Source organism: Pleurodeles waltl, chromosome 4_2, assembly GCF_031143425.1.
Source record: "Pleurodeles waltl isolate 20211129_DDA chromosome 4_2, aPleWal1.hap1.20221129, whole genome shotgun sequence".
NCBI lineage: Eukaryota > Metazoa > Chordata > Amphibia > Caudata > Salamandridae > Pleurodeles > Pleurodeles waltl.
In genome coordinates, this window is record NC_090443.1 from 1,029,181,609 (window position 1) to 1,029,206,105 (window position 24,497).

The following is a 24,497-nucleotide window of genomic DNA, read 5'->3' on the forward strand; positions in this document are numbered from 1 at the left end:
TATCTCTGTGTCTGGCTGTCAGACACAGGTAAACTGTCTCTGCATGTGAAGGCCCTTGAAGAAAAAGCATCCAAAACATTCCTAACTAAACTTTACCATAATTACAGAACCCATCAGCCGAAGGGATGCGTACAGTCACATGGGCAAAACTGCTTCCTATCATAAGATACTGGCATTTAGCATTTTCTGGTATGCTCACAAAGACATTGAAATGCTGCCACGTTGCTACATACAGAAAAATATTTGGCCTCCTCAAAGCAACAAGAAGTACCTTATTCAGGCTGAAGTTTGGCTGGTAAACATGGACACTGAGTGCAAAAAAGGACTTAATAAAATACTATTATCAGGTGACGAAAGCAGATATTGGCTCCATGAAAGGAGCTCTGCTTGTGACATTTCAGGGTGCCAAGAGCGAATGGTGAAGGTACCTTAGGTGTGCAATACACATCTCTGAATTTGGCCATAGAAGGTCTCACTGACCCAGCTGTCACGCTGCAGCACTTTAAAGATCCAGGGCAAACTCCTCTCAAAAGATCATGATATAAATGAAGTGAGACACATTCCTGGCAATGTGGGGCTTGCCAGATCCTATGACGACACCTTCTGTCAACCTTACTTAAAAACGGCCATGGGTAGACCAACTCTAAGGAATATCTGGCTGACCAGGCTCCTGACACTGCCCATATAGGAACTAAGGTAGCTTAGGTCTACTGGAGAACAAAGTTACCAGGGCGAAGGCAGTGCAAGTTGTCTCTAGACGCTACAGACTCAGTAGAGCATTTAGTATGTTCTTGTCCAGAATTGCTTCTTCAAAGGCGAATTTACCTAAAGCCACCATTCTTGCAGCACGGCATAAGAACATGCAAAGGTGCAGTATCTTACGTATTTTCGTCAAACGTACCAATAGAGTTAGCACGAATCAGCAAGTTTTTCTTGTCACTGTTGGAAGACACCTGAGGGACAACAGTCTTTATCTGGCAGAAACAACCACGACTTTGATCAAACATAATTGATGAACCAGAGGCCCAGAGGTTGGGCTCTCCGATTTTGTATAAGTCTGACAATGACTCTTTTAAGTGTCTGACGCCAGGCACAACTGTCTTAGGGCCTGATTACAACCTTGGGGGACGGGATGCTCCGTCCCAAACGTGACGGTTATCTCGCCCGCTGTTTTACAAGTTCCATAGGATCTAATGAAACTTGTAATACGGCGGATGCGATATCCGTCACGTTTGTGACGGAGTATCCCATCCGCCAAGGTTGTAATCAGGCCCTGTGTTTGGATGTACGGTCCAACAAAATTTACATAATGCCACATACTTTTACTTTGCCTGAATATAGTCTCTTTTTCTTTTCAGCATTCACTCCCCTATTTAACTTTTAGTCTGAAACATCTCCACTGACACATGGTTTGGTAGGTTGCAGTTTAGATACTTTGGATCACTTTGCACATTGCTCTTTACTTGTTTTTATATTTGCCCTATGCCTCTTATCTCTACTATGCATGTCTGCATTCAGCTGTGGCATGGCACACTGCACTTTCGATGTTTGTCTCACTTTGCACTCTGGCACACTGCACTTTATCAGTCACAGTATTCATCAGAAGCTTTAAGATTGACAACGTGTGTCTGCATCCCGACCTTTTTTTCTTTTGCATTTATCCTATGTTAGATAGATCTGTAATTCATGTCTGCATTCAGCTGTGGTATTACACACTGCACTTTAGATGCTCTGGCTCACTTTGCACTCGGGCACGTTGCACTTTATCAGTCACTGTATTTATGATATGCCAGTTAACGTCGACAGAGGCGCCTCCATCCCCTGCTTTTTTTTACTATTGCATTTATGCTATGTTGATTAGATCTATAATGCTAGAATACAAGGTGCCACTGCAACCACTGTACCAGGTGTTGGTCAGTGGGTGTACGTTCTGTGACATTGGCCCTCATTATGACAATGGCGGTAAATCCTGCTTACCGCCACACTGACGGCCGCCAATATACCGCCGCGGTGGCGGATATCCGTTATCCATATTAAGACACACACACACCAGTCCGACAGAATACTGCCACACACACAAATCCGACAGCCCAAAAGTCAGTGCTAAAGTGTCGGTACCAACACCCATACTGTTACGTCAACAAAACAACGCCCACCACATTATGACACACGAATCACCACGGCGGACATTCAATGGCGCTAAACCATTGGCGGTACATACCGCCGCTCACAAAATGGACTCCCACAAACAAAACAACACCACATTGGCGAATACTAAAGATACACACCTGACATTCATACACACACCACACCCACACACCAACAGCACTATAAAACACACACCCACAGTACCCACAACCCTTTGCCAACACCAAAAGACTGCAAGAGTTAGCCACCAACATCACAGAGAGAACTACACACACACCACTAACACCCATGCATCCCTCATGCACCCCACATCACACACTCACACTTGTGCTCAAAATCTGAGGTATGGTTGCTCTGCAGGTGAGAAGTGGACATGGGTCCAGCCTCTGATTGGCTGAAGTTTGGGTCTATTGTTACATGATTTTCTATGGTCTTTCAATGTACTTTTTAGTACTGCTTATTTCTGATGGATACAACTACCTGTGGATTCCTCACTTATTGAATTCTCCCCTTGCGTCAGCTTTCGACGGAAATCTTCTTCCTAGCTTTCGCACGTCGACGAGGACGTCACAATTGCCCACACAACGCCGTCTGACGTCATACAGGCAATAAGAGGTCCTCACCGACGTGACGACGTCAGTTCCCTTTTTTCCGTTCCATTCTGACAACGGTTATTCTTTGAGGGAGCTACTGTTTCTACTCTGCGTAGTTACAGTTACTGTTACTGTTTCTTTCTTCGAGAGAGAAAGCATGTCTCAAAGAAAGTCGGGTTTTAAGCCCTGCAATGAGTGCAGAGGCAAAATGTCAGTGACGGACCCACATACAGACTGTTTGTGGTGTCTCAGCTCCGACCACAATGTTGACAAATGTGACTCTTGTCAACGGATGAACCCGAAGGCGTTAAAAGAGCGAGAGACAAAGCTCTTTTTGGCGAAATCCAAGAAGAAGGAGAAGGGGCATCGACGCAAGTCATCTTCTCTGAAGTCCCGTCGGCGTCACCATGACTCCCGGCGTCGTCGTGAATCTCGGCGCCGGTCGAGTAGGGAGAGATCGCGTTCGAGGTCGCCTTCAGCTCGACGCCGTAAAACATGGGAAGTTAGCCCTACCATCTCTCCGCAGGCGCAGACGCCTTTTGCATCACCAGCTTCACCAGCTTCACCGACGTCGCCTTTGAATCCACCATCTGTGTTTGAGGTTCCTCAGCGTCAGGAGTTCTCACCGGCTTCTCAGACGCCGGGGCTGGTGCCGATGTCACCTCGAACCCAGGCTCCACAGTATCCAGCTTTCCCGGCCCCAGGAGCCGACAGTTCCGCATTTTTAAATGCGATGTTTGCTCCAGGTGGTGGACCGGCTGGCCATTCGGGTCCATTGGTCTTCAATATGGGTGCTCCACCTCCGTTACGACCGGCACCTTTCATGCCCTTCCTTCCGATGGGAGGTGTTGGCTCGGCGCCGGTTCCTATGGCGTCAACTTCACAGCCAGTGACGCCGAATAGATCTGCTGGTCCGCCGCTGGAGTGTTCTCCTGTCCATCCTTTGCCTCATACGGTGCCGAAGAAGTCCACGGCGCCGATGGATCCGGCGTCAGATGGATCCGAGGATCGGCGTCAGGCTTCGATGTCGGCTGACGCCATGTCTACACCTAGAATTGAAGCCAGGTTGCATTCAAGAAGGCTTGCTCTTCGCCTTCTTGAGGAGCAGGACTATCAGAAGCAGGCATTGGAGGAAGGAGAGATTGAGGAACCTCTGGGGGATCTCCAGGGTTTAGATACGGCAAGTGGTTTGGATACCTCTCCAGAATGGGACTTAACATCTCCTGGAGAATATACAGAGGAGGCCACTTCATTCCACTCTGTAATAAAGAAAGCAGCTGATTTTTTGGACCTTCCCTTGCCGGTGTCTGAACCTAAGCTCAATATTTTAACGGAGGTTTTACATCCTGCTTCGACGGTTGCAGAGCCACTTCTGCCCTTTAATGAGGCTCTGATAGATCCAATTTTAGAAATCTGGAAGAAGCCGGTGTCATCTTCAGCAGTTAATAGATCGTGGCTCGCAGGTATCGAGTGGCTCCTGCGGACCCAGGCTTTTTGTCCAGGTACCCGACCCCAGAGAGCCTGGTGGTTCAGGCTTCATGTTCATCTCGGACTGCCCCAGGTTCTTTTCCGGGAGTGCCTTCAGACAGAGAATCAAAGAAGATGGATCAATCTTCCAAGAAGGCTTTCTCTTCATGCAGCATGGCTTTAAAATATACTAATGCCACATGCATTTTGGGGAGATACATCTACGCCCTAATGGATGAGATAAAGTCGTCCCATGCTGAGGTGCCTCAGGAGGTGTTGAGTCTGATCTCCAATGCTCAAGCTGCGGCAACCCAAGTGATCCAGCCTGGGCTGGATACTACTGACTCTGTGGCCAGGGCTATGGGCACTGCTGTTGCTACGAGGAGGCAGGCCTGGCTTCGTTCCTCTGGTTTCTCATCGGATGTCCAATCAGCCATGCTGGATCTTCCCTTCGATGGGGATAAACATTTTGGATCCAAGGCGGACTCTGCCCTTGAGAGATTTAAGGAGAGTAGGGCCACAGCAAAGTCTTTAGGCTTGCAGGCCTCCTCTTCTGTTTCTTCGAGACTCTTCAGAAGATTTAGGGGGTTTGGTCGTGGCTCATCCTCCTCCTTTCAGGGCAGATTTCAACAACAACCCGCCACTGCTCTCTCCTACAGATCATACAGGGGGAGGGGTAGGGTCCGAAACAGGGGAGCCGCCTAGCAGCACTCTGCCTCTTCCTCTTCCTCTGGAGGGGTGCAGCATGGGAAGCAGCCTTAGTCTTCCACCAATTCCTTCACATACCACTCCTGTAGGGGGGAGGTTATTGAACTTTCTCCGCAAGTGGGAGGATATAACATCAGACTCCTGGGTCACCAGCATTGTGGGGAAAGGCTATGCCCTTCCCTTTCGGGAGTTTCCTCCCCCCATCCCGCCCCGGCCATCCTACTGTTCAGAAGAGCATTTCCTGTTACTAGAACAGGAGGTTCTAGTCCTCCTTTCAAAGGGTGCAGTGGAGTTGGTTCCAGAGCAGGAGAGGGGTCAGGGTTGTTACTCAAGGTACTTCCTGATCCCCAAGAAGGATGGTCGTTTGAGGCCAATCCTGGACCTGAGGATCTTGAATTGGTTCCTCAAACAGGACAAGTTCAAGATGCTGACCTTGGCTCAAGTGCTTTTTGCGTTGAACGAAGGAGATTGGATGGTGTCTGTCGACTTGTAGGATGCTTACTTTCACATCCCGATACTCAAGTCGCACAGGAAGTATCTCCGGTTTGTGGTGGGATCGCAGCACCATCAGTTTGCGGTCCTCCCGTTTGGTTTTACTTCAGCACCTCGAGTCTTCACAAAGGTGATGGCGGCGGTTGCAGCAGAGCTCAGAAGGAAGGGGGTAGCGGTATTTCCTTACCTGGATGATTGGTTGATCAAAGCCAAGTCTCCGGAGCTCGTGCTGCGTCACCTGCAGTCGACAACCCAGTTGTTGTTTGACCTGGGTTTTTCTGTGAACGTGCCCAAATCTCACCTGGAGCCCTCTCAGCGCCTCCTGTTCATAGGGGCAGTACTGGAGACTACGTTGAATCGCGCCTTTCCTCCGCCTCAGCGGATTCAGATCATTCAGGCGTTGGTTCCAACGTTTCAAAGTGGAGCGGTCATTCCAGTCCTCAAGGTCCTACGTCTGCTCGGTCTGTTTGCTTCTTGCATTCTGTTGGTCACTCTTGCTCGCTGGCACATGAGGGCTCTTCAGTGGTGCCTCCAAAAGCAGTGGTCTCAACACAAAGGAGATCTCGAGGGATCGGTAAAGATCTCCAGGGACGCTGCAGTGGATCTAAGATGGTGGGTTGCGGACGGCAATCTTTCTCAAGGAAGGCCGTTCTTGCAACCTCCGCCAGTGACCACAGTAATAACGGATGCTTCCACTCTAGGGTGGGGAGCTCATCTGGGGGACCTGGAGGTCAAAGGTCATTGGTCTCCAGTGGAACAGATGTTTCACATAAATCTGTTGGAGTTGCGGGCAATACGTTTGGCTCTCAAGGCCTTTCTCCCTTCCCTTCGCGGTCAGTCGGTTCAGGTCTTGACGGACAATACTACCGCAATGTGGTATATAAACAAACAGGGAGGAGTAGGGTCGTACCTTCTCTGCAGAGAAGCTCTGCGACTATGGTCCTGGGCAAGGGACCATCGGATTTGCTTAGTAGCAAACCATCTGGCCGGAGTCTTGAACGTGCGTGCAGACAGTCTCTGTCGGCACTTCTCGACCGATCACGAGTGGCGTCTTCACCCAGATCTAGTCCGACAGATCTTCCAGATGTGGGGAATCCCTCAGGTAGATCTTTTTACCACTCAGGAGAACTCGCACTGCCCGTTGTTCTGCAGCATCCAGTATCCGGTGCAAGGAACGTTGGGGGGCGCGTTTCAGATGTCCTGGTGCGACCAGTTTCTTTACGCGTTTCTCCCCATACCTTTGATTCCTCGGGTTCTGAGGAAAATTTGCCAAGACCGGGCCCGAGTCATCTTAATAGCTCCGGATTGGCCAAGGAGGGTATGGTATTCAGATCTTCTCCAACTCTCTCTGTAGACCTCCTCTCACAATCGCAGGGGCAGGTTTTACACCTCCAGAGCCTGCACCTTCATGCCTGGAGATTGAACGGGTCAACCTGAGTTCCTTTTCTCTCCCACCTGAGGTAGTGGTTGTTATTTTATCGGCCAGGCGACACTCCACTAAATCTATCTACGCTAGCAGGTGGGCTAAATTTGTGTGTTACGTGCCCACTTATCAGATGTCTTGTCTTTTGCTTTGTCCCTGGGACAGAGGGGTTGTGCAGTTGCTACAGTCAAGGGCTATTTGTCGGCCCTGTCAGCCTTTCTGTGTCTTCCAGACCAACCTTCTTTATTTAAATCTCCTTTGGTATTAAGATTTTTAAAAGGTCTCATTAATAAGTTTCCTCCCACTCCTTTCATTATGCCTCAGTGGGATTTAAACCTAGTCTTAACGTTTCTTATGTGTTCACCTTTTGAGCCCATGCGTTCTTGCCCCATAAGGTTATTGGTGTTAACAACTGTTTTCCTTGTTGCGATCACTTCTGCTAGGAGAGTGAGTGAGCTGCAGGCCCTTTCTGTTAAGCCCCCGTATACATCCTTCTATGTAGATAAGGTGGTGTTGAGGACCAAGGCTGCTTTCTTGCCGAAGGTTGTTTCACCCTTCCATATGAGTCAGACTATTACTCTCTCCTCTTTTTATCCTCCACCTCATCCTTCTAAAGAGGAAGAAAGACTACATCGTTTTGACCCGAGAAGAGCTTCTTCATAGACAGAACAAAGGAGTTTAGATTGGAGGATCAACTCTTCATCGGTTACGTGGGAAAGAGGAGAGGAAGGGTAGTCCACAAGAGAACACTCTCCAGGTAGGTCATTCTTTGCATTAAGTTGTGTTATTCTCTGGCAAAGAAAGAACCCCCTGATGGAATAAGAGCTCATTCCACCAGAGCTAAGTCGACCTCTTCGGCCTTGGCTAGGGGTGTTCCTGTGGTTGACATCTGCAAGGCCGCAACTTGGTCATCCCTCCACACTTTGCAAAGCATTACTGCCTGGATTCAGAAGTTAGGAGGGATGGCCATTTTGCACGGTCGGTGCTGCAGGATTTCTTGGTTGGACCATGCAGGCACCCTCCACGAGTGCGGTACTGCTTTGGGATCCAATTCAATAAGTGAGGAATCCACAGGTAGTTGTATCCATCAGAAGAACGAGTTACTTACCTTCGGTAATGCCTTTTCTGGTGGATACATTAGCTACCTGTGGATTCCTCACAGTCCCTCCCGCCTCCCCGTTGCCTACCTGGTCTTACCAAGCTATCCTTGGGTGTGCTCCTCTTGGTAGTTGATAGTTTTCAAATATAATGTATATATTTATTTATGTATATAAGTACATTTAAAAAAAAAAAGAGAAAAAGAGAAAGGAGAGTTTGTAAGATTGCTATACATAGTATGAACATTTTTGGACTGATGTTTTTATCTTTTGGTGTAATTAAATATTGTTATATGATTATTTGTTTCAATGGCCTATTCGTCTCAGAGGCACGTAAAAAATGTTGGTACTGACGTTGGCACGTCGGCGAGGACATCTTATTGCCTGTATGACGTCAGACGGCGTTGCGTGGGCAATTGTGACGTCCTCGTCAACGTGCGAAAGCTAGGAAGAAGATTTCCGTTGCTGGCGCTAGGGGAGAATTCAATAAGTGAGGAATCCACAGGTAGCTAATGTATCCACCAGAAAAGGCGTTACCAAAGGTAAGTAACTCGTTCTTTAAACACCTTCCATCATGACAATGGGGAAGAATCAAGTATATGAATCTATGAAAGATTTCAGTACTGGAGAACCACAGTGTACAGGCAAGTAACTTGTTTTTTCTGGCCCTGGCCTTTTCTGGACCAGGACCACAAGTTGTTCTGTCTGACCAACAGGGCATCGTCCTCTGAGACTAGCAACTGGAAATGTGGGGGAGGACATGCAGTTCTTCTTTCAAAATGTCAGGTGACGTCCAGGCACCTCGCCAAGGGGAAGTGTAGAGATCACCACTCCCTAGCTTCCCTAACATGCTAAGGGCAAACCACAAATGGATGTTGAACACTAGGTTCTCTGGGTGCTGGTGGCAACAGCAAGATCTGTGGGAGTCTTGTAGTGCGATGGAACTAGCTGGAAAGGAGGTTCTCCTGGAAAATAAGGATGACCATGGGACGCCCACATGCCACTGCTAAGGGCCACACCATTACACACAGGACTGTTTTTCATCATATATTTGTACAGAATGAGACCACATGACAACCTCATGTCTCTTCTTTGACAGGTCTCAGAGTCAAAACTTGTCTATTTCATTCCTAAGCTTGTGGCTCCTCGGGGGCTAATTTTTCAGGTTGTCGATTGCATAACTTGACACCATCAGAATGGAGTTTACAATGAGCTAATTGCAAGTTTTAGCACAATGGTACTTCAAAGACCTCAAATACAACAAGTGCATCATCCATAAACAGGAAAGGAATTGGAAGAAAATCAGATCCCCCAGTCTCCTCATACTATTAAAATCTCTCTACTCAACATCCAGGCTCCACAATGCATCAGTCAATGTCAAATACTACACTGACACCATCAGTGAAGTATCCAGCTGAAGCATAACACTTGTGAAGGTGAACAAGCACTATGTTAACCCACTTTGTGATTCACTGGTCCAAAACCTTGCCAAGGAGTGCAAAGTTGTAGGAAAGTACCATCTTGCCTGGCATGTTACCCCCATAGTTCACTGTATATATGTTGTTTTAGTCTATGTGTCACTGGGACCCTGCCAGGCAGGACCCCTTTGCTCATAAGTATGTGCCCTATATGTGTTCCTTGTGTGATGACTAACTGTCTCACTGAGGCTCTGCTAACCAGAACCTCAGTGGTTATGCTCTCTCTGCTTTCCAAATTTGTCACTAACAGGCTAGTGACCAATTTCACCTATTCACATTGGCATACTGGTACACCCATATAATTCCCTAGGACATGGTACTGAGGTACCCAGGGTATTGGGGTTCCAGGAGATCCCTATAGGCTGCAGCATTTCTTTTGCCACCCATAGGGAGCTCTGACAATTCTTACACAGGCCTGCCAGTGCAGCCTGAGTGAAATAATGTCCACGTTATTTCACAGCCATTTACCACTGCACTTAAGTAACTTATAAGTCACCCATATGTCTAACCTTCACCTGCTGAAGGTTGGGTGCAAAGTTACTCAGTGTGAGGGCACCCTGGCACAAGCCAAGGTGCCCCCACATTGTTCAGGGCAAATTCCCCGGACTTTGTGAGTGCGGGGACACCATTACACGCGTGCACTACATATAGGTCACTACCTATATGTAGCTTCACAATGGTAACTCCGAATATGGCCATGTAACATGTCTATGATCATGGAATTGCCCCCTCTATGCCATCCTGGCATAGTTGGCACAATCCCATGATCCCAGTGGTCTGTAGCACAGATCCTGGTACTGCCAAACTGCCTTTCCTGGGGTTTCACTGCAGCTGCTGCTGCTGCCAACCACTCAGACAGGTTTCAGCCCCCCTGGGGTCAAGCCAGGCTTGTCCCAGGATGGCAGAACAAAGGACTTCCTCTGAGAGAGGGTGTTACACCCTCTCCCTTTGGAAAATGGTGTGAAGGCAGGGGAGGAGTAGCCTCCCCCAGCCTCTGGAAATGCTTTCTTGGGCACAGATGTGCCCAATTCTGCATAAGGCAGTCTACACCAGTTCAGGGGACCCCTTAGCCCTGCTCTGGCGTGAAACTGGACAAAGGAAAGGGGAGTGACCACTCCCCTGACCTGCACCTCCCCTGGGAGGTGTCCAGAGCTCCTCCAGTGTGCTCCAGACCTCTGCCATCTTGGAAACAGAGGTGCTGCTGGCACACTGGACTGCTCTGAGTGGCCAGTGCCACCAGGTGACGTCAGAGACTCCTTCTGATAGGCTCCTTCAGGTGTTGCTAGCCTATCCTCTCTCCTAAGTAGCCAAACCCTCTTTTCTGGCTATTTAGGGTCTCTGTCTGTGGGGAAACTTTAGATAACGAATGCAAGAGCTCATCCGAGTTCCTCTGCATCTCTCTCTTCACCTTCTGCCAAGGAATCGACTGCTGACCGCGCTGGAAGCCTGCAAAACTGCAACATAGTAGCTAAGACGACTACTGCAACTCTGTAACGCTGATCCTGCCGCCTTCTCGACTGTTTTCCTGGTGGTGCATGCTGTGGGGGTAGTCTGCCTCCTCTCTGCACTAGAAGCTCCGAAGAAATCTCCCGTGGGTCGACGGAATCTTCCCCCTGCAACCGCAGGCACCAAAAAGCTGCATTACCGGTCCCTTGGGTCTCCTCTCAGCACGACGAGCGAGGTCCCTCGAATCCAGCAACTCTGTCCAAGTGACTCCCACAGTCCAGTGACTCTTCAGTCCAAGTTTGGTGGAGGTAAGTCCTTGCCTCACCTCGCTAGACTGCATTGCTGGGAACCGCGACTTTTGCAGCTACTCCGGCCCCTGTGCACTTCCGGCGGAAATCCTTTGTGCACAGCCAAGCCTGGGTCCACGGCACTCTAACCTGCATTGCACGACTTTCTAAGTTGGTCTCCGGCGACGTGGGACTCCTTTGTGTAACTTCGGGTGAGCACCATTTCACGCATCCTTGTAGTGCCTGTTTCTGGCACTTCTCCGGGTGCTACCTGCTGCTGAGAGGGCTCCTTGTCTTGCTCGACGTCCCCTCTACCTCCTGGTCCAATTTGCGACCTCCTGGTCCCTCCTGGGCCACAGCAGCATCCAAAAACGCTAACCGCACGATTTGCAGCTAGCAAGGCTTGTTGGCGTTCTTTCGGCGGGAAAACACTTCTGCACGACTCTCCACAGCGAGTGGGATCCGTCCACCAAAGGGGAAGTCTCTAGCCCTTTTCGTTCCTGCAGAAACCTCAGCTTCTTCTGTCCAGTAGAAGCTTCTTTGCACCCACAGCTGGCATTTCCTGGGCATATGCCCATCTCCGACTTGCTTGTGACTTTTGGACTTGGTCCCCTTGTTCCACAGGTACCCTAGATTGGAAATCCATTGTTGTTGCATTGTTGGTTTGTGTCTTTCCTGCATTATTCCTCTATCACGACTTCTTTGTCCTTGGGGGAACTTTAGTGCACTTTGCACTCACTTTTCAGGGTCTTGGGGAGGGTTATTTTTCTAACTCTCACTATTTTCTAATAGTCCCAGCGACCCTCTACGAGGTCACATAGGTTTGGGGTCCATTCGTGGTTCGCATTCCACTTTTGGAGTATATGGTTTGTGTTGCCCCTATCCCTATGTGTCCCCATTGCATCCTATTGTAACTATACATTGTTTGCACTGTTTTCTAAGACTATACTGCATATTTTTGCTATTGTGTATATATATCTTGTGTATATTTCCTATCCTCTCACTGAGGGTACACTCTAAGATACTTTGGCATATTGTCATAAAAATAAAGTACCTTTATTTTTAGTATAACTGTGTATTGTGTTTTCTTATGATATTGTGCAAGTGACACTTGTGGTACTGTAGTAGCTTCACACGTCTCCTAGTTCAGCCTAAGCTGCTCTGCTAAGCTACCATTATCTATCAGCCTAAGCTGCTAGACACCCTATACACTAATAAGGGATAACTGGGCCTGGTGCAAGGTGCAAGTACCCCTTGGTACTCACTACAAGCCAGTCCAGCCTCCTACAGTAAGTACTTGCCTCCCCACGCTAGACTGCATTGCTGGGTACCGCGTGATTTACAGCTGCTCCGGCTCCTGTGCACTCTTCCAGGATTTCCTTCTTGCACATCCAAGCCTGGGTCCCCGACACTCTAACCTGCAGTGCACAACCTTCTGAGTTGTCCTCCGGCGTTGTGGGACTCCCTTTTGTGACTTCGCGTGGACTCCGGTTCACTCTTCTTCCAAGTGCCTGTTCAGGTACCTCTGTGGGTGCTGCCTGCTTCTGTGAGGGCTCCCTGACTTGCTGGGCACCCCCTCTGTCTCCTCATCCAAGTGGCAACATCCTGGTCCCTCCTGGTCCACAGCAGCATCCAAAAACCCTAATGCGACCCTTGCAGCTAGCAAGGCTTGTTTGCGGTCTTTCTGCGTGGGAACACCTCTGCAAGCTTCTTCACGAAAGGGACATCCATCCTCCAAAGGGGAAGTTCCTAGTCCTCTTCGTTCTTGCAAAACACCAAGCTTCTTTCATCCGGTGGCAGCTTCCTTGCACCCTCAGCTGGCATTTCCTGGGCTCCTGCCCACTCTCCACACTGTCGCAACTCTTGGACTTGGTCCCCTTTTCTTACAGGTACTCAGGTCCGGAAATCCACTGTTGTTGCATTGCTGGTGTTGGTTTCCTTGCAGAATCCCCCTATCACGACTTCTGTGCTCTCTGGGGGTTGTAGGTGCACTTTACACCTACCTTACAGGGTCTTGGGGTGGGCTATTTTTCTAACCCTCACTGTTTTCTTACAGTCCCAGCGACCCTCTACAAGCTGACCTAGGTTTGGGGTTCATTCGTGGTTCGCATTCCACTTTTGGAGTATATGGTTTGTGTTGCCCCTATACCTATGTGCTCCTATTGCAATCTACTGTAACTTTACATTGCTTGCATTACTTCCTTTTGCTATTACTTGCATAATTTTGGTTTGTGTACATATATCTTGTGTATATAACTTATCCTCATACTGAGGGTACTCACTGAGATACTTTTGGCATATTGTCATAAAAATAAAGTACCTTTATTTTTAGTATATCTGTGTATTGTGTTTTCTTATGATATTGTGCATATGACACCAGTGGTATAGTAGGAGCTTTACATGTCTCCTAGTTCAGCCTAAGCTGTTTTGCCATAGCTACCTTCTATCAGCCTCAGCTGCTAGAAACACCTCTTCTACACTAATAAGGGATACCTGGACCTGGCACAAGGTGTAAGTACCTCAGGTACCCACTAAAAGACAGGCCATCCTCCTACATTGGTTGCGCAGCGGTGGGATAAGTACTTGTAACTACTTACCACTTTGTCATTGTGGACTTTTCATAAGAGAATAATATACAAAACAAGTTCAGTGTATGTACACTTAACCAAAAAGTTTTGCTTTTCTCCTCTTACACTTTCTGCTAAGTGCTGAAAAGTACTCCAAAACTTCTAAAAAGTTTCAGAAAGTTTGAAAAAGATTTTTTTCTGTTCTTTAAAAAGTCCTGAAACTTTTTCTCTCTTCTCATTGTCTCTAAACCTTCTTTTATCATGTCTGCTGTAGAGTCTGCTCTTAAAATGGTCAATACTTCCTATGACAATTTAAATTTCAAGAGCCTATGGAGTCTCTGCTTAGATAGAGGTTTAGTGATAGGAAAGAACCCTACAAGAGAATTTCTGTATAACATGCTCATTGTGAATGATGAGTCCCTAGCTGGCACTTCAAATGAGAAGTTAGTAGATAGCTGCCATTCGGACTCAGGGGAAACCCTTGAGGGAGGTGGGGAGGGTTCTATTCCAAATCTGCCCCTCAGCAGACCACATAGCAATGCTGGTAGTAATAGGAGCTCCCATCATAGTAGGGATGTTTTTATTCCTGGAGGCCAGGTTGTTTGAGTCCAAGCTGTTAGGGACAGATCTCCCTCTGTTGTTTCCAATTTGTCCTCAGTGTCCAAGCATTCCCAACCCACCCACCCTGAAGACAACATGTTAGAAAGGGAACTCAAACGGTTGAGAGTGGAAGAGACCAGACTGAAGCTTAAACAGCAACAGCTGGCTCTAGACAGGGAATCCCTAGACCTGGAGAAGGAGAGACAGAGATTGGGGTTAGGACTCCATGGTGGCAGCAGCAGTATTCCTGAGAGTAATCCTGTGAAAGAGCATGATTCCAGGAATCTGCACAAGATAGTTCCCCCTTACAAGGAGGGGGATAACATCAACAAGTGGTTTGCTGCACTTGAGAGGGCCTGTATGGTACAGGGGGTCCCTCAAAGGCAGTGGGCTGCTATATTGTGGCTATCTTTCAATGGAAAGGGTAGGGATAGGCTCCTTACTGTTAGAGAAAGTGATGCTAACAATTTTGCAGTTTTGAAGGATGCACTCTTGGATGGATTTGGCTTAACCACTGAACAATACAGGATTAAGTTCAGAGACACCAGAAAAGAGTCCTCACAAGACTGGATAGACTTTGTTGACTGTTCAGTGAAGGCCTTGGAGGGGTGGTTACATGGCAGTAAAGTTTCTGACTATGAAAGCCTGTATAATCTTATTCTGAGAGAGCATATTCTGAATAACTGTGTGTCTGACTTGTTACACCAATATCTAGTGGACTCAGATCTGACCTCTCCCCAAGAATTGGGAAAGAAGGCAGACAAATGGGTCAGAACAAGAGTGAACAGAAAAGTTCATACAGGGGGTGACAAGGATGGCAAGAGGAAGGATGTTAAGTCTTCTGACAAGGGTGGGGACAAAAGTAAAACTGAGTCTTCATCAGGCCCACAAAAATCCTCTGGTGGGGGTGGTGGGTCCAAATCCTCTTCAAATCAAGTTAAAAAGCCTTGGTGTTATTTGTGTAAAGTCAAAGGCCATTGAACAACTGATGCCAGTTGTCCAAAGAAAAACACCAAACCTCCCACTACCACAACCCCTACTGCAAACTCTAGTGCCCCTAGTAATAGCAGTGGTGGTGGGAGCAAACCTACTAATAGCCAATCCAAGGGAGTAGCTGGGCTCACTTTTGGTAATTTAGTTGGGGTTGGTCTTGTTAGGCAGACTACAGAGGCTGTATTAGTCTCTGAAGGTGCCATTGATTTGGCCACCTTGGTTGCATGTCCCCTTAATATGGATAAGTACAAGCAACTTCCCCTAATAAATGGTGTTGAGGTTCAGGCCTACAGGGACATAGGTGCCAGTGTTACCATGGGAATAGAGAAATTGGTACACCCTGAACAACACCTACTTGGTCACCAGTACCAAGTGACGGACGCTCATAACAACACTCTTAGCCACCCCATGGCTGTTGTGAATGTCAACTGGGGGGGGGGGGGGGGTTACTGGTCCAAAGAAAGTTGTGGTTGCTTCAGATTTACCTGTAGACTGTCTACTAGGAAATGATTTAGAGACATCAGCTTGGGCAGAAGTGGAGTTGGAGGCTCAGGCAGCAATGCTGGGCATTCCTGGGCATATTTGTGCTTTGACAAGGGGTCAGGCCAAAAAGCAAAAAGGACAGGGTGAGTTGGATCCTGGAACAATGGACCAAGTGCTCCCTAAAGCTAGGGGTAGCAAGGGTAAATCCCTACCCACTATCCCTCCCTCTACAGATGATTCTCCTTCTGAGGAAGAAGAATTTCCTCCCTGTGCAGAACCTTCACCAGATGAGCTGGCAGCAGACACTGCTGAGCTTTTGGGTGGAGGGGGGCCTGCCAGGGAAGAGCTGAGTGTGGCACAGCAATCCTGTCCCACATAAGAGGGTCTCAGACAGCAAGCTGTCAAACAGCAAAATGGGCATGTCAGTGACTCACATAGAGTTTACTGGGAGGACAACCTCTTGTACACAGAGGCAAGGGACCCAAAACCCGGAGCAGCCAGGAGATTGGTCATTCCCCTGCAGTACAGAGAGTTCCTTCTAACTCTGGCACATGACATTCCTTTGGCTGGGCATTTGGGCCAGATCAAAACATGGGAAAGGCTTGTCCCCCTGTTTCACTGGTCTAGGATGTCAGAGGACACAAAAGATTTCTGTAAGTCTTGTGTGACCAGCCAAGCCAGTGGCAAGACTGGTGGCACACCAAAGGCTCCCCTTATTCCACTACCTGTGGTTGGGGTTCCCTTTGAAAGGGTAGGGGTTGACATAGTTGGCCCCCTTGACCCTCCTACTGCTTCAGGCAATAGGTTTATCTTGGTGGTTGTGGAGCATGCCACAAGATATCCTGAAGCAATTCCTCTAAGGACCACTACAGCACCTGCAGTGGCAAAAGCCCTCCTGGGAATCTTTTCCAGGGTGGGTTTCCCAAAAGAGGTTGTATCAGACAGGGGTAGCAACTTTATGTCTGCATACTTGAAGGCTATGTGGAAGGAATGTGGTGTAACCTACAAATTCACCACACCTTATCATCCACAGACTAATGGACTGGTAGAGAGGTTTAATAAAACTCTCAAAGGAATGATAATGGGACTCCCTGAAAAACTCAGGAGGAGATGGGATGTCCTGTTGCCTTGCCTCCTTTTTGCTAACAGGGAGGTACCCCAGAAAGGAGTGGGCTTCAGCCCCTTTGAACTCCTATTTGGGCACCCTGTAAGAGGTCCACTAACACTTGTGAAGGAGGGTTGGGAACAACCTTTAAAAGCTCCCAAACAGGACATAGTGGACTATGTACTTGGCCTAAGATCCAGAATGGCTGAGTACATGAAAAAGGCCAGTTAAAACCTCCAGGCCAGCCAAGAGCTCCAGAAGCAATGGCATGACCAGAAGGCTGTTCTGATTCAGTACCAACCAGGACAGAAGCTGTGGGTATTGGAGCCTGTGGCCCCAAGAGCACTCCAGGACACATGGAGTGGACCCCATCTCATTGTTGAAAAGAAGGGTGAGGTCACCTACTTGGTTGACCTGGGCACTGCCAGGAGTCCCCTTAGGGTGATTCATGTCAACCGCCTAAAACCCTACTATGACGGGGCTGATCTCACCCTGCTCATGGCAACAGATGAGGGACAGGAAGAAGAGAGTGACCCTCTCCCTGATCTCTTCTCCTCCACTGAAGAGGATGCTCTAGTGGAAGGAGTAGTCTTGGCAGACTGTCTTACTGCAGAACAGAAAGACAACTGCATAAATCTCCTTGGACAGTTTTCTGAACTCTTTTCAACTGTGCAAGGCACCACATCTTGGTGTGAACACACAATTGATAATGGAGACAGCATGCCTGTCAAAAGTAAAATCTATAGGCAGCCTGACCATGTCAGGGACTGCATAAAACAAGAGGTTCAGAAAATGAGTGATCTAGGAGTGGTTGAACCTTCTGAAAGCCCATGGGCGAGTCCTGTGGTGCTTGTACCAAAGCCTTACTCAAAAGATGGAAAAAGGAGATGAGGTTTTGTGTAGATTACAGAGGTCTCAACCAGGTAACAAAAACTGATGCTCACCCTATACCCAGGGCAGATGAGCTCATAGATACACTGGCATCTGCCAAGTATCTAAGCACCTTTGATTTGACTGCAGGGTATAGGCAGATCAAATTGGCTGAGGATGCTAAACCTAAAACTGTATTTTCAACTATAGGAGGGCACTACCAATTTACAGTGATGCCCTTTGGGTTGAAAAATGCACCTGCCACTTTTCAGAGGTTGGTGAACACAGTCCTGCAAGGGTTGGAGGCTTTTAGTGCAGCATGTCTAGATGATATAGCTGTCTTGAGCTCCACCTGGGATGAGCACCTGGTCCACCTTTGGAAAGTTTTGGAGGCCCTGCAAAAGGCAGGCCTCACTATCAAGGCCTCAAAGTGCAAGCTAGGGCAGGGAAAGGTGTTTTATCTGGGACACCTGGTAGGTGGAGAACAGATTGCACCACTTCAGGGGAAAATCCAGACAATCATGGATTGGGTTCCCCCTACAACTCAGACCCAGGTGAGAGCCTTCCTAGGCCTCACTGGGTATTACAGGAGATTTATTAAAAACTATGGCTCCATTGCAGCCCCACTTAATGTTCTCACTAGCAAGAAGATGCCTAAAAAGGTATTGTGGAGAGCTAGCTGTCAGAAAGCTTTTGAGGAGCTCAAACAGGCCATGTGCACTGCACCTGTCCTAAAAAGCCCATGTTACTCCAAGAAATTCATTGTTCAAACTGATGCATCTGAATTAGGGGTAGGGGCAGTCTTATCACAACTGAATTCTGAGGTCCAGGATCAACCAGTTGCTTTTATCAGCAGAAGGTTGACCCCTAGAGAAAAGCGTTGGTCTGCCATTGAGAGGGAGGCCTTTGCTGTGGTCTGGGCACTGAAAAAGTTGAGGCCATACCTGTTTGGCACTCACTTTATTGTTCAGACAGACCGCAAACCTCTACTTTAGCTAAAACAAATGAAAGTTGAAAATCCTAAATTGTTGAGTTGGTCCATATCTCTACATGGAATGGACTATACAGTGGAACATAGACCTGGGAGTACCCACTCCAATGCAGATAGACTCTCCAGATATTTCCACTTAGACATTGAAGACTCATCAGGTCATGGCTAGTCTTATTGTCCTTCGTTTGGGGGGGGGGGGTTGTGTAGGAAAGTACCATCTTGCCTGGCATGTTACCCCCATAGTTCATTGTATATATGTTGTTTTAGTCTATGTGTCACTGGGACCCTGCCAGGCAGGGCCCCAGTGCTCATAAGTATGTGCCCTGTATGTGTTCCATGTGTGATGACTAACTGTCTCACTGAGGCTCTGCTAACCAGAACCTCAGTGGTTATGCTCTCTCTGCTTTCCAGATTTGTCACTAACAGGCTAATGACCAATTTCACCAATTCACATTGGCATACTGGTACACCCATATAATTCCCTAGTATATGGCACTGAGGTACCCAGGGTATTGGGGTTCCAGGAGATCCCTATGGGCTGCAGCATTTCTTTTGCCACCCATAGGGAGCTCTGACAATTCTTAAACAGGCCTGCCAGTGCAGCCTGAGTGAAATAACATCCACGTTATTTCACAGCCATTTACCACTGCACTTATGTAACTTCTAAGTCACCTATATGTCTAACCTTCACCTGGTGAAGGTTGGGTGCAAAGTTACTAAGTGTGAGGGCACCCTGGCACTAGCCAAGGTGCCCCCACATCGTTCAGGGCAAATTTCCCAGACTTTGTGAGTGTGGGGACACCATTACACACGTGCACTATACATAGGTCAGTACATATGTATAGCGTCCCAATGGTAACTCCGAACATGGCCATGTAACATGTCTAAGATCATGGAATTGTCACCCCAATGCCATTCTGGCATTGGGGTGACAATTCCATGATCCCCCGGGTCTCTAGCACAGAGCCCGGGTACTGCCAAACTGCCTTTCCGGGGTTTCCACTGCAGCTGCTGCTGCCAACCCCTCAGACAGGTTTCTGCCCCCCTGTGGTCCAGGCAGCCCTGGCCCAAAGAGGCAGAACAAAGGATTTCCTCTGAGAGAGGGTGTTACACCCTCTCCCTTTGGAAATAGGTGTGATGGGCTGGGGAGGAGTAGCCTCCCCAGCTTCTGGAGATGCTTTGATGGGCACAGATGGTGCCCATCTCTGCATAAGCCAGTCTACACCGGTTCAGGGATCCCCCAGCCCTGCTCTGGCGCAAAACTGGACAAAGGAAAGGGGAGTGACCACTCCCCTGACCTGCACCTCCCAGGGGAGGTGTCCAGAGCTCCTACAGTGTGTCCCAGACCTCTGCCATCTTGGAAACAGAGGTGTTTGTGGCACACTGGACTGCTGTGAGTGGCCAGTGCCAGCAGGTGATGTCAGAGGCTCCTTCTGATAGGCTCTTACCTCTCTTGTAGCCAATCCTCCTTCCTAGGTAGCCAAACCTCCTTTTCTGGCTATTTTGGGTCTCTGCTTTGGGGATCTCACCAGATAACGAATGCAAGAGCTCATCAGAGTTCCTCTGCATCTCCCTCTTTACCTTCTGCCAAAGGATCGACCGCTGACTGCTCAGGACGACTGCAAAACCGCAACAAAGTAGCAAGACGACTACTAGCAACCTTGTATCGCTTCATCCTGCCGGCTTTCTCGCCTGTTTCCAGGTGGTGCATGCTCTGGGGGTAGCCTGCCTCCTTCTTGCACCAGGAGCTCTGAAGAAATCTCCCGTGGGTGGACAGAATCTTCCCCCTGCAACCGTAGGCAACAAAAGACTGCATCACCGGTCCTCTGGGTCCCCTCTCAGCACGACGAGCGTGGTCTCTGGAACTCAGCAACTCTGTCCAAGTGACTCCCACAGTCCAGTGACTCTTCAGTCCAAGTTTGGTGGAGGTAAGTCCTTGCCTCCCCACACTAGACTGCATTGCTTGGTACCGCGTGATTTACAGCTGCTCCGGCTCCTGTGCACTCTTCCAGGATTTCCTTCGTGCACAACCAAGCCTGGGTCCCCAACACTCTAACCTGCAGTGCACAACCTTCTGAGTTGTCCTCGGGCGTCGTGGGACTCCCTTTTGTGACTTTGCGTGGACTACGGTTCACTCTTCTTCCAAGTGCCTGTTCAGGTACTTCTGCGGGTGCTGACTGCTTCTGTGAGGGCTCCCTGACTTGCTGGGCGGCCCCTCTGTCTCCTCATCCAAGTGGCGACATCCTGGTCCCTCCTGGGCCACAGCAGCATCCAAAAACCCTAACCGCGACCCTTGCAGCTAGCAAGGCTTGTTTGCGGTCTTTCTGCGTGGGAACACCTCTGCAAGCTTCTTCACGACGTGGGACATCCATCCTCCAAAGGGGAAGTTCCTAGTCCTCTTCGTTCTTGTAAAACACCAAGCTTCTTCCATCCGGTGGCAGCTTCCTTGCACCCTCAGCCGGCCTTTCCTGGGCTCCTGCCCACTCTCGACACTGTCGCGACTCTTGGACTTGGTCCCTTTGTCTTACAGGTACTCAGGGCCAGAAATCCACTTTTGTTGCATTGCTGGTGTTGGTTTTCCTTGCAGAATCCCCCTATCACGACTTCTGTGCTCTCTGGGGGTTGTAGGTGCACTTTACACCTACCTTACAGGGTCTTGGGGTGGGCTATTTTTCTAACCCTCACTGTTTTCTTACAGCCCCGGCGACCCTCTACAAGCTCACATAGGTTTGGGGTCCATTCGTGGTTCGCATTCCACTTTTGGAGTATATGGTTTGTGTTGCCCCTATACCTATGTGCTCCTATTGCAATCTACTGTAACTTTACATTGCTTGCATTACTTCCTTTTGCTATTACTTGCATAATTCTAGTTTGTGTACACATATCTTGTGTATATAACTTATCCTCATACTGAGGGTACTCACTGAGATACTTTTGGCATATTGTCATAAAAATAAAGTACCTTTATTATTAGTATATCTGTGTATTGTGTTTTCTTATGATATTGTGCATATGACACCAGTGGTATAGTAGGAGCTTTACATGTCTCCTAGTTCAGCCTACGCTGCTTTGCCATTGCTACCTTCTATCAGCCTCAGCTGCCAGAAACACCTCTTCTACACTAATAAGGGATAACTGGACCTGGCACAAGGTGTACGTACCTCTGGTACCCACTGCAAGCCAGGCCAGCCTCCTACAAATGTCTTCTATAAAAAAATGTAGTCTGACAATACCAAACTGACATCCCTCAACCACTTCTGCCAAACATCCCACATCGGCCATTCTTCAACTTCCTCTCTCATAGACCCCACTGCCATTCCCAACTCTTTAAATTCAACTGCCACGAAGATAATATAAATGACTCATCCTCCATTAAAGCCCTTAATGGAAAGGATCTCTCATATCTCCCCTCACTATCACTAGGGTCCCCTTCACTGAATGCATCTTTCCAGATGCCCTAAAAACTGACCAGATCCTCCCACTACTATCAAACTCATCCTAGACCTGGCTGACTTTGCCAGCTACTAACCCATTGCTTATCTACCCTTGATCAGTAAGATCACCAAACAAGCAAGTTACACTCAACTGCAAAATCACATCAGTGGCAATGACCTCTTTCAAAGCTACGTATCAGCCTTCAGATCAGGCTGCAGCGTTGAAACAGTCACAATATACATAGTAGACACCACCTTCTCAACCACAGACAAGCATGATCTCTACTTCCTGATTCTTATGGACCTCTCCGCTGTCTTTAACACCATTGACTATCCTTTCCTTACACTCCAGGATCTTTAAATGAATTGGCTGACAGTGTTCTCTACTGGTTCTTTTGCTGAATATCTAACGGTCGCCAGCTGATGAAGATAGGTATCTCGAGATCTCAGAAAACTCCCCTCACGTGTAGAGGGCTCCATCTTGTACTCTGTTATTTCAGCCTCTACTTGACACCAGTTGGAACCCTTCCCACCATTAGCTACATAAAAGTTCACCAGTATGCCAGTAACTCAACTTCACATGAAAGTTAGTTCAGCTGTCAACATTCCGTGACTTAACCACTGCCGTTCCCTCAGTCAGACATGGATGTCCAACCTCTTTGTGTACTGCAGCCCCACCAAGACAAAATTCCTACTCATCAATAGCAACAAACAAAAATCAATGGAACTTGACTCAATGACGTAAATATAGATGGCTCTAACCCCCATCTAGCAAACAATAATACAGACCTCAATTAGGGTTTGGTAAACAGCCTGTCATCCACCATGGCGAACTACAGCCCACCTTATTTAGAGATAAATGCCGGTGTTGTGTGAATCTCTCTGTTTTCAGAGGAGCTGCCACAAAGGTGGCTCTTCTGAAGGAGCAGAAAATTTGATAAGCATCCCCTGTGTTTCATAAGGCTACTCAACAAAGATTATTGTTTTACAAACACATTCCTAAAGCAAATATATATAACAAACAATATATCAAACATGAAAGTGAAGAGCTCTCACTTTGATTCCGGAGTCTCTGGTGGTCTCCCAGATGTACTTCTTGCTGATTCCACCGGCTCCTATGATGAGGACCTCCTTCCCCTCCATGATGTAGGACTGAGATCTCTTCACCATGGTCTGGATCAGCAAACTGGAAGCTGACTCTGACCCCGCACATGCTGCTGATGCATTGAAGCAGTTCATTGTCTCGAACACCCCACAGGACTTCAGGCAGAGATGGGAGTTCACCCCTAAGGCAACAGGGGTAATGACCTGTCCACACAAGTCAATATGAAGTCAACACCTAGGAGTGAAGGAGCGAACATCCAGGTTAAAGCAACAACTACAGCAAGATATCCCTAAATCTGTCTTGTACCCTATCCAGGGTTGAGTTACTTATCTTTCACTTAGTATCGACAAGGAACCAGTAAAACAGTGGAATCATGTTTGATGTTGTAAAGTACTTTTTCAGACCAGGTTCCCTATCACATATTAGGGGCACATTCCTGGTCTGTGCTGCAGGGCACCCTTAATCTTGATGTGTCTAACGGTAACAGAACTGGGTACCAAGTTACAAAAAATGCACTGTTCCCAGCGCAGGTGTAAACTCGACCCTGGAGTGCGAACACCGCATTAGTGAAATGCTAAACATGTGTTTGAAACCGCCATCCACCTTTTACTGCATTTGCTGGACTGAGCCTCAGTTCTAAGGGGGATCAGTGATGACTTGTCGGCCCTTGCACTCCTGTCTGTAGTACAACACCTGTAGTCCTGCGTGATCCTCTTTAGGGAGAGGTCCAACTAGCATCTGCGACCCTATCTGTGATATCAAAGAGCCCCATGCATGGAAAAAGCATTTGGCTCCAGCGCCTTCAATCAGGCTGCAGGGCAAGTTAGCAAAGATGATTTTTGTGATAGAAAGAATGCATTGCGAATAAAACTAAATATATTAACTAAAATCGCACAGTAAATGTACTACAATGCAAGGGCATTTTAAAGGAAGGGAACCTATATTCTCACAAGCAAAACTGAAGGAATTTGGACGGTGTAGCTAAAGCCTGATAGCAAATTTCTTTGACTTGAGGACTTAAACGGTGGCTTCGATAACTTTTTCAAGTTCATGTAGTGTAGGTAGATATAGTAGAGCTGTGGGTGTGTAGTCCTTGTACTAGCTCCTCACTGACCTCCCCTCACTGGTCACTGATCTCTCCCTCCCAAGGTGAAACTCCTACTTACTGTGTGAAGTCAGTGTAATTCTGGGTTTGCTCTTAGTTGACGCT

At 48.0% G+C, this 24,497-nt stretch overlaps 1 protein-coding gene across 1 annotated transcript in view; it reads right to left on the minus strand.

Moving 5' to 3' along the window:
* LOC138294006 (carnosine synthase 1-like) overlaps positions 1–24,497 on the minus strand; it is a 186,265-nt gene that overhangs the window by 36,562 nt on the left and 125,206 nt on the right. The window contains 2 exon segments of the mRNA XM_069233260.1: positions 23,239–23,501; positions 23,504–23,521. Coding sequence (XP_069089361.1) covers positions 23,239–23,501; positions 23,504–23,521 — 281 coding nt within the window.